Source organism: Aphanomyces invadans (assembly GCF_000520115.1).
Source record: "Aphanomyces invadans strain NJM9701 unplaced genomic scaffold supercont1.20, whole genome shotgun sequence".
Taxonomy (NCBI): domain Eukaryota; phylum Oomycota; class Saprolegniomycetes; order Saprolegniales; family Verrucalvaceae; genus Aphanomyces; species Aphanomyces invadans.
In genome coordinates this window covers 973,571-986,128 of record NW_008580165.1, presented here as the reverse complement: position 1 = coordinate 986,128, position 12,558 = coordinate 973,571, and the positions used below count along the sequence as shown (strand labels likewise).

At 52.9% G+C, this 12,558-nt stretch overlaps 2 protein-coding genes across 2 annotated transcripts; one reads left to right on the top strand and one right to left on the bottom strand.

Moving 5' to 3' along the window:
• Positions 1-817: 817 nt before the first annotated feature.
• On the bottom strand, positions 818-4,123 carry H310_09372 (hypothetical protein; the record flags this gene model as incomplete). Its single annotated transcript, XM_008875428.1, has 3 exons — positions 818-2,639; positions 2,692-2,999; positions 3,046-4,123. 3 exons carry the CDS (start codon positions 4,121-4,123, stop codon positions 927-929), a joined length of 3,099 nt encoding a protein of 1,032 aa, XP_008873650.1. The 3' UTR covers positions 818-926.
• A 379-nt stretch (positions 4,124-4,502) lies between these two features.
• On the top strand, positions 4,503-12,497 carry H310_09371 (hypothetical protein). Its single transcript, XM_008875427.1, has 3 exons — positions 4,503-6,809; positions 6,857-7,736; positions 7,789-12,497. The coding sequence occupies exons 1-3, from the start codon at positions 4,560-4,562 to the stop codon at positions 12,459-12,461; spliced, it is 7,803 nt and encodes a 2,600-aa protein (XP_008873649.1). The 5' UTR covers positions 4,503-4,559; the 3' UTR covers positions 12,462-12,497.
• Positions 12,498-12,558: the final 61 nt, after the last annotated feature.

Below are 12,558 nucleotides of genomic sequence, written 5' to 3'. Positions count from 1 at the left end.
CGTCCTTTGCAACAGTGCGGGTGCGAGTTTTGCGGCGCTGCCGTACAAATTGCTGCACGAGACCATGGACGTACTGGTTGCAAGGAACACAGACTGCGTGGACAGTAGCGTTGCCGGGAAGTGGAGTAACAACAACAGACATTTCGAGCATGTAATCACGCCAGACTTATTTTACGGTTATTTCGCTGTGACCGAGTATTCGACCGACCTGGACGTCAACATATGTGACCGCAGCGTGACGGAGAAAGGCATAAAGTCGCAAAATGTCGAGCCTTTCATCCTTTGTAAGGGCACGTGGGCGCTCAGACTTGACAAAAGCAACGACTTGTTCAACCCCGGACTTGTTCATTGCGTAGGTTGCAAAATGACCTTGCGTCAACTGCTCAGGGATTTGCTTGCACCAGCTGTTTCTAGTAAAACTTCGACTATTTATATCGCTCGGTTACGGGTATATATTTGTTATGGAAGGGCTTTAAGTTCCACAGTTGAAAATGACAATTTTTTGTAATTTTTGTTCGAGTATATCTCAAAGATTACTTGGTTTTGGAGAAATCTATTGATAGATCCTTGTGTGTTATGCATAATATTGTCCACATACGAAATTTGAGATGATTTTGTGTTGATTTGAACAAATTATGGCCATTGGTTCCTCGATGATGATTGTCGGCCACGCAGACAACACAAACAAGTCGTGCTTGACGATCGTAGCTTGATACAAACTTGATTTTCGCTTGCGACTTACATCAGTCGTAGTAAATAGGTTATCAGAGGCATTCTCATCTCGTCGCTAGTGAATAGGAGCCCGTATGCACGAACAAACTTGATGAAAGAGCATGCTCTTAGAAGCCTGACTTTCCATGAATGTCGTGATCCACACATTCGTTTGTATCACCATTATACCCTGGTGTGGCAACGAAGACGTCGAATCAAAGGAAGATCTTGGCACCACCGATGGGTCGCCGGCGGGTACTGTCGTAGCTCTTCCGCCGCGCAAAGCTGCTGACGTCTTCGTCGTCATGTTGCTTCCCGTCGTCGGTTCTGATCTTGGACGGAAGTCTTTTTGTTATATCCACCGATATTTCCAGCAACAAACTCATTTCGTGACCCACCCACCGCACAAGCTCGTCTTCTTTCTTGTTGTTCAAGTCGCCTTGCAAACGCCTGCTGGCAGCATAATGTTGGGTCAATTCAACTTCATCTCCCATTTTCAACTTCTTCTCGAGGTGGCCGAGCCGCTGGTGGCAGTTGAGTTGTCCAAGGACGTGATTGCTCCACTCGTACAAGGCGAGGGCTTTTGTAAAACTAGAGTGGGCTGCCCGCAAGTTGCCTTGGCGGGAATGCACCATCCCAATGCCAGTCAACGTTGATGCCTGGCCAATCTTGTTGTCCCCAGCTCTATACAGTAACAGCGCGAGGCCGAACTGAACTTTGGCCTCCTCCACCTTTTTTTCTTGGACTAAGATTGTTGCCCACAGCTTCGTCAAGTTTGCTTGAACAGTCTTGAGACCATGAGCTTTGGCGATATCAAGTCCGCTTTTCACGGCTCGACATGCGCCTTCGTGTCGGCCTGCCAGGAACAATGTGTGGGCGAAGTAGCATGCGAGAGAAGCTGTTGCTGAAGCCCACTTGGGCTGTCGCTTCTTCTTTCGAAGGGGTGGTTTTTCGCCAGATGGGCCAGTCGATGTTTCGTCCGGCGTAGCTTGATTTGGGCTATCCGAGCTCTCATGTTCGGAGGTTGGTTCGGTGGGTAGGTTGCTGGGCATGTCGTTGCTGCCTTGCTCGTAGCGCTCTATGCAATTCCACGCATTGGCCTCATGAATGTCTAGAATCAAATACGCGGCGTTTGAAAAGGACGAAAACGTCCCGATGTACTGGTGTGTCCACCGCATCGACTTGGCAAAATGGGCTGTCCATCGAATGGCATCTGGAGCGCGCACCCACCGCCGAGCGTAGCTCGTGATGAACGGAAATGTTGAAAACAATATGGACAAACTCTGGAGGTGGGCGTGTGAGATTGTCTTCTGGAGCGACTCTTCCACGGACGATCGGCTCCGTTCCATGGCCGGCCGCATGGTCCGCGTTGTGCCACTGACGTATTTGTCGTAGTCCTGCAAAGCGGCCAAGAGCGCTTCGTGGTGGATGTCCTTTTGTCGCGGCGTGCACTTGATGGGGAAGTGATGCTGCTTCTGCAGAAGCGAGTACCGGCAAAGGACAGACGCATGGCGCTCCCAATCCCGGTCAAACATCGCGCGGTAGTCCGAAGCGAGAGCGCCAGCAGGAAGGTATCCTTGCAACGCGAAGAAGCGCATTGTGTCTGGGTCGGACAACGACGAGATGGCGACTTGGAGCGATGTCATAAGTGGAGGAAGGGACGTGGTTTGGGAACAGATTGCGTGGGTCAGTTCGGGTAATGTTTTGTCTTGTAGGAGCGATGCACAGAGAGCGATAGCCTGGGGATGGCCATCAAGGTATGCTAAGAGGGGATGGTGCGTCAATTCAACATCGAGCGGCTTAGTGATTTCTTCGGGAAAGTCGAGTCGGTGGCATGCACGAGGAGCTTTCTTCAGAAACAAACGGGCCGCTTGGGAAGGCGCGAGGCGGTGCAGCTCGACGACCTTCTCGTCCGTCATGTCCAGTGCCTAGAGTGTCTTGTCAATCCTTTCTCTCTGCAAGCAAGAATGCGAGGCGAACCTGAGTCGACGTCACGACAAATTTCGCACGTGGGGACTGCGACAGGAGACTGACCAAAAAGCTTCGAAACGGTCCGCGGCAAGTGTCGTCAACGTGGTCGATGATAACCAGAGTATGATGGAGTAAAGTGTGCAAAGGGGCGTTCACGTTCATCGAATCCTCAGCCAAAAGAGTGGATCGGATGGATGCTTCGAGTGATTCAACGGTCGTGAGGCCGCGAACGTTGCAAAAGACCACCCCATCCTCAAACACTTGACGCTCATGCATGAAATGGGCGACTTTGAGAGCTACCGTGCTCTTCCCAATGCCTGAATTCACACTGAGGTCCTGCATAGCTAACGGATGGAAGCATACCTGGGGCGCCACGAACGGTTACGAGGCCGCCAGGGGCATGAACCAACATGGCCAATGTGTGGAGCTCCATTTCACGACCAAGGACAATCGGGGGCAGTGCTGGAAGCATGTACTTCTTCTGAGCATTATGGAGCTGCAAGTTAAAGAACTTGCCATGGGGAACGTCAAAAAATAGAGGCTCGAAGACGCACTTGCAGTCGTCTTGGCGCTCCAGAGCATCGCACCTGCATCGCTGAAGGAGCACGAACTTGCCGCTCTCGACTTTGTATTGGTTGGTTGTCTCGGCACTGACGCGAGTCTGGGCGATGGCGAACGCCTGGGGCACTGTTTTCCCGTGTAGAATCGCGTGGTAAAAGGCTTGTGAGAAGATGATGCTGACTTCGTCCAGGATCTTTTCGTTTTGTTTGACGCACACCACGTGCTGGACGCCTGCGCGGAGGAAGACTTCGCCAACTTGGCGCGAGTGGCAGGACGACACGAAGACGAGCTTCAGGGATGGTGTAGGCAGACCACTGCAAAGAATCGACTGTAGTGTGGTGGAGTCGATGAGGTGGCCCAGTCCAGTCGCATTGCAGTCCTCGAACACGAGGAAGTCCTGGTCCGCTTCGTTTGCTCCACCTCCGTGGCCACTGAAATGCAGTACCGTCACGTTTCGATCCAAAACCTTCCGCAAAGAATCCACCGACATCACGCCATGGACGGTGCGCAGTGCGCGGTTCGAGTCGGCGAAGATGCGATGCAGGCGGTGTTGCTCCTGTTTGATGTTGAGCTCGGGCAGAGGAACGTAGCGCTTGTCTGGAAGACGCAACAGAAAGGGCGAGGCATGTAGTACGGCGACATCCAGATCTGTGGTCATCGTTTGCTCAAAGGTGACACTAGGATCCAAGGACAGCAGACTCATTGTGTCGCTCATGTTGTCCGATCTGTCGCTGGACGAGGCCGCGTCCAACACAGATAAGATCGCACAGGCTTGCTTTTGAACACCTTTGATGTACTCAATATGCTCCTCGAGTGTATTCTTCAGAGGAGCATGGCATATCGAATGCAGAAGCATCCGAATGTCATCCAGGACTGTCATGCGTCCGACGACTCGCGCGTCGCTGGTTCAATCTCTCGAATTTGACTTTGGTTGACATGGTAATTGGAGCAGTTTCATTGGCCAGGGTGGAATAGAAAAGAATTCATTTAAATCGATTTGCGAAAAGGTATAAATGATTCCTACATTGCTCATGAAAACCGTTTGACGTCCGTTTTCTGCGCAGTACGGATAAAAATATCCGGACATGAGACTGCTCCAGGTGAGAGCCGTTTTATTCATTCGAACGATGCGTTTTATTCTGGACTGCACCGCAACATTGAATTCAACGTGTATTGCAAATCACCCGACACCGTTAAACCTGTTGTCCGGATAAAATGTCCGGTTCACGTGGGGAAGAAAATCCATGAAAATCGGAATCGTCCTGTTCATTTTGCCAACGGGCTGTCGTCACGAAGACTCGCGCGGCTGTCTGCATATGTCGTACGATATGGGCTTCATATTCCTTGGCATCACAGCACTGATCGCGTCTGTGTGTGTGGTGCCCCCCTTGGCCAAGGCCATCATAGGTCCTCTGCTGAGCTCGGCAGTGGCGAGCGGCGCGAAGAATTATGTCGAGGCATTCGTGAAGGTGTTCTACAACGTGCTCGAGGGCACCGTCACGATTGAAAACATCTCGGTGCAGCCAAGCTACCTCTCTTCCCTTCGGTTCTCCCTCCCCGGCCCTGTGGAATTTACCAAAGTGACGATCACAAGAATGCGTCTGCAATTACCGGCGTTTTTCGGTGCCAACGGAGTTTACTCCTACCGCATGCCCATCCAGATCACCGACTTCCACATTGAAGGTAAAATTGACGATTCCTTTGAGAAGGACCACGAAGAATACCTCAAGCGCGCCATCGAGAACAAGCTGTCGCAGGCGAACACTGCTACGCAACTTGTGCTCGACTACATAGGTCGATTCCAACCATCCGGTCCCCAAGTTGCTCCCACGTGGACGCAGAAATTGACTCGTTCAATTGTCGAAACGATGGAGTTGTCTGTGAACAAACTGACATTTTCGTTTGTTGGTAACGAGCCTGCGACACCTGCGACGTCGTTGAAGCTCGTCGCAGACGATTGGGTCATGCGATGCACTCCCAGCGAAGAAACTCTCAAGACAAACCGCGCAATGGTGTTCAAGAACCTCGGAATTGTAATTGGCGACACCCGCATCCTCAGCTTTCCATCTCTAAACTTGGATCTGAACATGCCTGACGTGTACGAAGTCATGTATTCGCCCCGACCTTTGCCCCAGAAGATTCTGGGCGTCAAGTTGGACCCCCAATCTATGCTCATGACGCTCAGCCCAGATTTGTACACGTCGTTGATGCGATTTTACATTTGCTACCTCAAGTACTGTGCCCTGCTGGAGCAATTGGAGGGAAAACAAGTTGAAGCATCGCTGTCGAACCTCTCTACGGAAGACACCCATCGGTACATCGAAGCTTTCAAGTGGGACCCCAAGGCCAACGCAGTCGAGCCCAACGAAACCATTACGGAGCTGGAGAAATCCCTCACGTTGTCGGCAATCCTCAAGCTGCGCCAGAACATCATGAAGTGGGGGGTCATGCTCCGGTCCGCCGGGCAAGACTCAGTGGACTTCGAGCACCTCCACGAGAAGCTTGCAAACGACGCTGCTTCCTTCCTGGGAAAGGACATTGCCATTCAAGTCGACCAGTGGGACATCAAGTTTTTCGACGGCAATTTGGCCGAACCAATTGGTGACATGGTGATGAGCAACGTGTACATGACTGTCAAGACGCGCCTCGTGGAAGACCTGAGCTTGGAGTTGACGTATGGCATCCGCAACATCCAGCTCACAACGGACTGTCCGTCGATGGAATGCCAGCGGTCCCAGTTGATCTCGCACGCGACGGTGCAACCGCTGTTGTTTGGTCACTTAAAACAATTCCGAAATGGCCACATGGACGTCGACTTGAACTTGGAAAACATGTCACTGTACGCTGCGAAGGATCCGCTGGAGCATTTCCTGTTGTATCTGGATCGATTGCAAATGGGAGCTCAAGCAGCCAAGACTGCCGCGCAAGACACTGGAGCAACAACGTCGACAGCGATCGTGGCGAGTCAAACCAATGCGATTCCGTCCAACCTCCGCGACATCAGTTCGTGCTCCATCCTTGGCGGGGCGCTCTACGACATCAATATTCGAGTGATGGACCTGAGCATTTTTCTCATTCCACCGGTGGTCGAACACACTGGCTCATTGCTCGAATGCACGATGACGGTGGTTCTTGATATTGACAGCGATCTGACTCATGAGCGGATTTCAGTTGCCATTTCGGACACAGCGCTGTCACCTCGGTTGTACCAGGCCCCCGAAGAGACGACGGGGTTCCCGACCATCTTTTCGCCGCCGTCTGCCGAATCGCTCTTGACGCCCATGACGATCATGACTGACTACGACCTCAAACTGTTGAACGACGACGAGAAACGCACCCAAGCTGTCGGGCAGGACTTGACCCGGCCACAGTTCAAACAGGGACTTGCCGTGAAAATCCCCGACATTTCGCTCTCGTTTTCCCAGTTGAACTTTGCCATTTTTTGGAGCGCCTTGACAAACCTGAGCAAGATCGAAACGTCCACGGCAGAGCAGCGCCAGAAGCGATTGGAAATCGAGGCCGCGGCAAGAGAAGCGGAAATGGAACTCCAGATTAAGAAACGATTGGTACGGTTTGAGCGCCTGTATTGATTTTCAACTGATTGGATTTGCAGGACCATGCACAAGCGCAGTTTGAAGAGATCGATGTGGATGGCACCAAGAGCATCGAGGTGGATGAGCTACAATTGCTGCTGCAACGTGCCATTGTCCACGACAAGCTCCTGCTGTCGGAGCTCCAAGAACTCAGTACGGCCATCTTCAATCACATTGACAAGGATGGCAGTGGCACGATCGACTTCGACGAATTCAAGCACTTTTTGGTCGAAACCATGAACGTTGAACACGTCAGGGGGTACCTGGACTTGTTTGCGGGCGAATACGATTGCTTGGACACGGTCCAAACTCGCTTTGGCAAGATCATGCCATTTGAGCAGCGCGATTCGATTGTCGACTGGCACGGGTATTTCTTGCGAATCGCACGGGAAAACTCAGTACAATTTTGGAATGTGTATACGTCTGAAACGGGTGCTGAAAAGACATCGTGCAACAGCCAAGTCCCCCAACTCTTGCAGAAGAAGCTTGTGCGTTTGCTGCAGAACTTTGACGCCGCCCAGCAATGCTGGCAAGTCATCATCCAGCCGATGCTTCAAGACGAAGGCGACTTGTCTTGGAGTGTGAAGCGAGACAATTTGACTGGTGGTTTGGTCGAATTCGAGTCGGCCGGAAAGCTAATGATGAGCCAAGAGGTCAAGCACGAAGAAGTGACCCCCCAGCAGATTGTCTCCACAACCGCGTTGGCCCGTTTGATTGTTGCCACCAACATGAGCCTGGGCAACTTGCGTGTGGAAATGGTTGACGCTAGTTTGCCCATCGAAGCACGCCGAGCCAAGTTTGTCATCGACAGTGTGACCTGTCAATTCAACATGGCGTCTGACATTGGGGTGACGGTGTACGACGTCAATGCGGTCAACTCGGAGTGGGCCGGAACCATGGGTATGGATTGTATGCTACGCGATGCGCAGTGTATCTTACATGTCGTGTATAGGCTTTCACGTATCTGCTGAGTGCTACAGTGATCTGTCGTGTGCCATGGAGTACATCATTGAGCCGTGGGTGTTCTCGATGGGAGCACTGAGCAAGAGGGGTTCGGAAGGTTTCCACTATTGGGGAGAAGCCGAGCGCCTGTTCCAAATCAACTTGTCGTCGTCGCTGCTGCAGTTGCTCAAGATCCTGCCTGAAATTATGTCGGGAACACTGGTCATTGAAGATGCGCCGAAAGTCCAAAAGCGAAAGGGCCAGTTGCCTTTTCAAATTACAAACTTGACTGGCGTGTCGTTGAAATTTGGTGCAGACGAAAGGGAGATAGAGCTGTCGCCTCGTTCCGTGACTCCGATCCAGTGGCCATCGCGCGACAATTGTACGCTGGACATTCCTGAGTGGGGGTCAAAGTCTGGTATTTCGTTGCCGCGTTTTGGTCCTCAAGAAATTGTCGTGAAGGAGACTTCGACTGGCCATGCAATTTCGCTGATTGCCAACTGCCGCTTCGACGACCCGAACGACGGGTCGGTGACTCTCAAGTCGAACGTGTACGTGACAAACCAAAGCCTGTTGGACGTGGAGTTGAAGTTTTTGATCCATTTGACTGGGTTTACTTCGCAAAACGACAAGGTGACTTTGATTCCTGCCCACGAGCGACTGGCACTGCCCATCTCTGTCTTTATGGGCGACACAGAATTGTACGTGCGTCCGGTCAATGGAGAGTCGTGGAACACTAGCGTCAAGTTGACGAACGACATGCTCCTGGAAGCTCCTTCGGACGAGCAGCGAACTATCGTCAAGAGCACGTCGACCCATTCCCTCCGCAAAGGAACAATTGTGCCGATCCAAGACCAACGTCGTTCGTCCAAACTCGTCAAAGTTCTCAACCCTTGCGTCCACCTCTACCGCCATGTCATGGCTGACAACATGATTCAGTGGGAAATTGCCGTGTACGCCCCGCTCGTCGTCCAGAACGCCTTGCCCTACGAGCTCGAATATGTCTTTATGGAGTACCGCATGGAGAAGGGCGTCAAGTACGACATGGCGACCATTGAACAAAAGTTGCACGAGTCGACGGCCACGTTCAAAGTCAAATCGGGCTGTTATGGCGAAGTCCCTGGGGTGTCTGGTCAAACTCCTGGGTACATGGCAGTTCGTTTGGTCCACAACGACACGAAGTCGAGCTGGTCGAAAGCGATGCTTATGGTGATCAATTCTCGAGTTGAAATCTTTACCACCCCCGCTGAAAAGTGCGACTTGGAGGCGAATTTGTCGGTGAACGTCCAACGCATCAGCGTGCCTGACAAGCCCCGTGTAGTCAAGTTCTCGGCGCCGTATTGGGTTTACAACAAGACTGCGTTGGGACTCGAGTTTCGCCTGCCGGACGACGAAGGTAGCAAAGTACCCGCCACCCTCAACCTCCATCCAGTATTCAACCAACCCATCATGCTCGCCATGCCAAAGAACCGCCTGAGCTTCCGTCCTGTCAGCTCTGGAGACGTCCTGCCGCCGTCCTGGGAGTCACTGCACTCGAACGACCACTCGCAACCGTCGGTGTTCTCCCAATTGAACGCGCAGTCGCCGTGGTCGGACCCTATCAACGTGTCGGCCGTCCAAACAAACGGTGAAATTTACAGTGGATCGCACGTGTTTGGTGTCGACATTGCCGGGTTGATGGGCTTCTTTGATGGATCCGTTGCTCTGTCGTTGAGTCCGCGCTACATTGTTCAAAATCACACGCCATTTGACGTTCAATTCCGGTCGTTTGCCACGAGCGACAGCGACCAAATCATGAACGACAAGCTACTGTCGTCGCTGGATGTGTTTGCGCTCAACAGTCATATCAACGGAGCAGTGTACCCGTTCAAGCAACTCAACAAGGAGCCGTTGTTCAAGTGTCAAAAGTACTTGAGTATGGCGATGCAGGGCAGCTCGGTGTGGTCGTCAGTGATCTCTGTCAACATAGTCGGTGACGTGTACTTCCCACTCAAGTGCACTACTCGCAAGCGAGAGTACATTGTGAAGGCGGCGATCCAAATGCTGGGCACTCATGTGTACGTTGTCCTGAGCGATGCGTCGAGCTCTCCGCCGTACCGCGTGGAGAACTTTTCGATGTTTCCAGTGTCGCTTCGCCAAGCTGAACAGAAGCAAGGCAACGTGACTCTAGGCCGCGGCCAGCGCTACGATTTTGCATGGGATTTGGCCTTTGTGAACGATCACAAGCTGGAAGTAGTGATCCAGAACCAAAAGTACACTGTCGACATCGACACGGTTGGCAAAGTCAAGTCGTCGAACCTGCTGGGGATATTGGATGGGCAGTCCAAGTGCCGCCTCGAAGTCGTTCCGGTCGGCACCACGCGAGTCTTGCGCATTGTCGATGCCAAGTTACAGCAGCTGGACGCCCTGCGCAAGCAAGTGCCGGCGAATGCTGCCCTGACGACGGCGTGGCACGCAACGTCGATTGACGTTCGGTTGGCTGGGTTTGGCGTGAGCGTCTTGGATGGGTACCCCCAGGAAGTGTTGTACGTTTCGATGGAGAACATTCAAGTTCGTACCAAGCCGCAGTCGTTGGAGTGGGAAGTGTCTGTGTTTCACTTCCAGGTGGACAACATGCTTGCAGGGGCGCATTTCCCCGTCGTGATGAACCCCGTCAACAGTGGATTCAATGGAGATGCGGACGTTCCTTGCTTCAAGTTGGTGATTGAGCGCATTGAGAGTTTGTCCGAGGCGTACGGCATCCTCAAGCTGATGGACATCTCGCTCCAGCCTCTGTCGGTGAAACTCGAGTTGGAGTACCTGTTCAAGCTGCTCAACCTGTTGGAGCCACTGCTCTTGTCTGGGTCTCAAGTCGTTTCGCAAGAAAAGCTCGCTTTGGACTTGAACTCGAAGCCGCTGACTGCCCCCGAGCCCATCGCGACCAAGTCGTCCGACTTGATGTACTTTGAAAAGTTTACGATCCAAGAAACGGAATTCCAACTGGAGATGCAAATTCAAAAGGATGACTTGACCCGACCGCTCCAGTCTCGTTCGTGGCTTGTGAACGCCCTGAATCAGTTGGTTGGCATTTTGGGCTCCAAGATTAGTGGGTCGCCGACATTTCGTTTTGCTCCGATCACGAAGCGCCATTGCTTTACGACCCAGTCGCGCTTGCAGTCGCAACTTGTCCAGAATTACACGCGCGAAGTCGTTGTTCAAGCATACAAGCTCGTGGGGTCGATGGATTTACTGGGGAACCCTGTGGGGGTGGTTGGGGACATTGGCAGTGGCATCATTTCGTTCCTAAAAGTGACGGGCGACGAACTGACTGGTGACTCGAAGACGCGTGGCGAAGGCGTCAAGATTCTGGGCAAGACGGTGGCGACTTCGGCGACGGGGTTTGTGTCCAAGGTCACTGGCAGTCTGGACAAGTTCATGGACGAAGTGTCGGACGTGACGGACACGCGCCAAGTCATCTCGTCGGACAAGGACCACGACAACATTTTGGATGGCAGCATCAACTTTGCCAAGAACTTTGGCAAGGGAGTGGCCGGCGTCTTCACCAAACCAATCGAAGGCGCCATCTCTGGTGGCGTTGGCGGGCTCGTTCAGGGGACTGTCCAAGGGCTCGCGGGTCCGGTCGTTGTGGTGCTGAAGGGTGTGACGCAAACCACACACGCGTTGGCCCAGGAAGCGTCGGAGAATCTGGAAGACGTGGTGCCATTCCACGGACGTCGCCGCAAGGAATTGAAGTTTGAAAACAAGAAGCTCGTGCCACGCACTGAGACGTCGCAGCTCGACTTGGAGATCATTTCGGCGAGTGGTTTGTTGGCTGCGAACGCCGGCAAGTGCAATGCCGTGTGTTATGTGTACTTGGACGACACCAAGGTATTTCATACCAAGGTCCTGTTCGGGTCGAGCAACCCTGAATGGCACGCCAAGTTTCGCACCGAACTCAAGCCCAACACGAAGCGCATCAAGTTTGTCGTCAAGGACAACTTTACCTCATTTGAAGAGGAGATTGGGAAGCTCGAGATGTCTCTGGACGAGTTGAAGCAGGATTTTACGCCGCCGCAGGCTGCGTCGCCACTAAGTCAGTGGGTGACGCAAAACGTGTCGACCCCCACCGCATCCAACGTGGACAAACATTTTGGCGTCGATCCGTCGCTGATCTCGGTCGAGGTGCCGCGCATGGAGCGCGAGTACTTTTTGCAAGCCAAGATGTCGTCCCAGAAAGCGTCGAAGAACCTCCAAGTGATGGTGACCATCTTGGACGTGTCGGACCTGACGCCGCTGAAGAACTTGTTTGGACGCAATGCCAACATAACGCCGTTTGTGGCCGTCGACATTGGCGGAAAGGTGCAGAAGACGTCGGCCAAGACGGGCACGCACGTTGCGTACAAGGAAACGTTTACGTTTGAGTGGAAACCCGACACGTCGCGGTGCTTGATCACGGTCTTCGATAAGAGCATGCTCTCGGACGACCTGGTCGGGTCGGCCTTTTTACCGCTCGACATCAACACGCCCGTCATGGAGACGGTCCTGGAAATGCAGGCTGGCGCCAAGAAGGACGTGAACGGCCGCGTGACTGTCAAGTACGAGATTGTGGGACTGCCGGCCCCCGACACGCCCAACTCGACCATGGACCGCCGCAACAGTGGTCGCACGGCCGGTCGCCTCAAGTTGTATGCAAAGCTCTCGTAAACGCATGGATATTTAGGAAATGCATTTTTCATGCCATGGTTTCGGGGTTAGATGATGGCCGCACATGTGGATGACCAGGTGGATGGGCGGGGCGGGC

What these genes read in the sequence shown, in the direction of transcription:
- H310_09371 (XM_008875427.1), top strand. Translation starts at nt 4,560, where the DNA reads ATGTCGTACGATATGGGCTTCATATTCCTTGGCATCACAGCACTGATC. An exon ending in TCCAGATTAAGAAACGATTG is followed by an intron (nt 6,810 to 6,856) that starts GTACGGTTTGAG and finishes TTGGATTTGCAG; the next exon opens with GACCATGCACAAGCGCAGTT. An exon ending in GGAGTGGGCCGGAACCATGG is followed by an intron (nt 7,737 to 7,788) that starts GTATGGATTGTA and finishes TGTCGTGTATAG; the next exon opens with GCTTTCACGTATCTGCTGAG.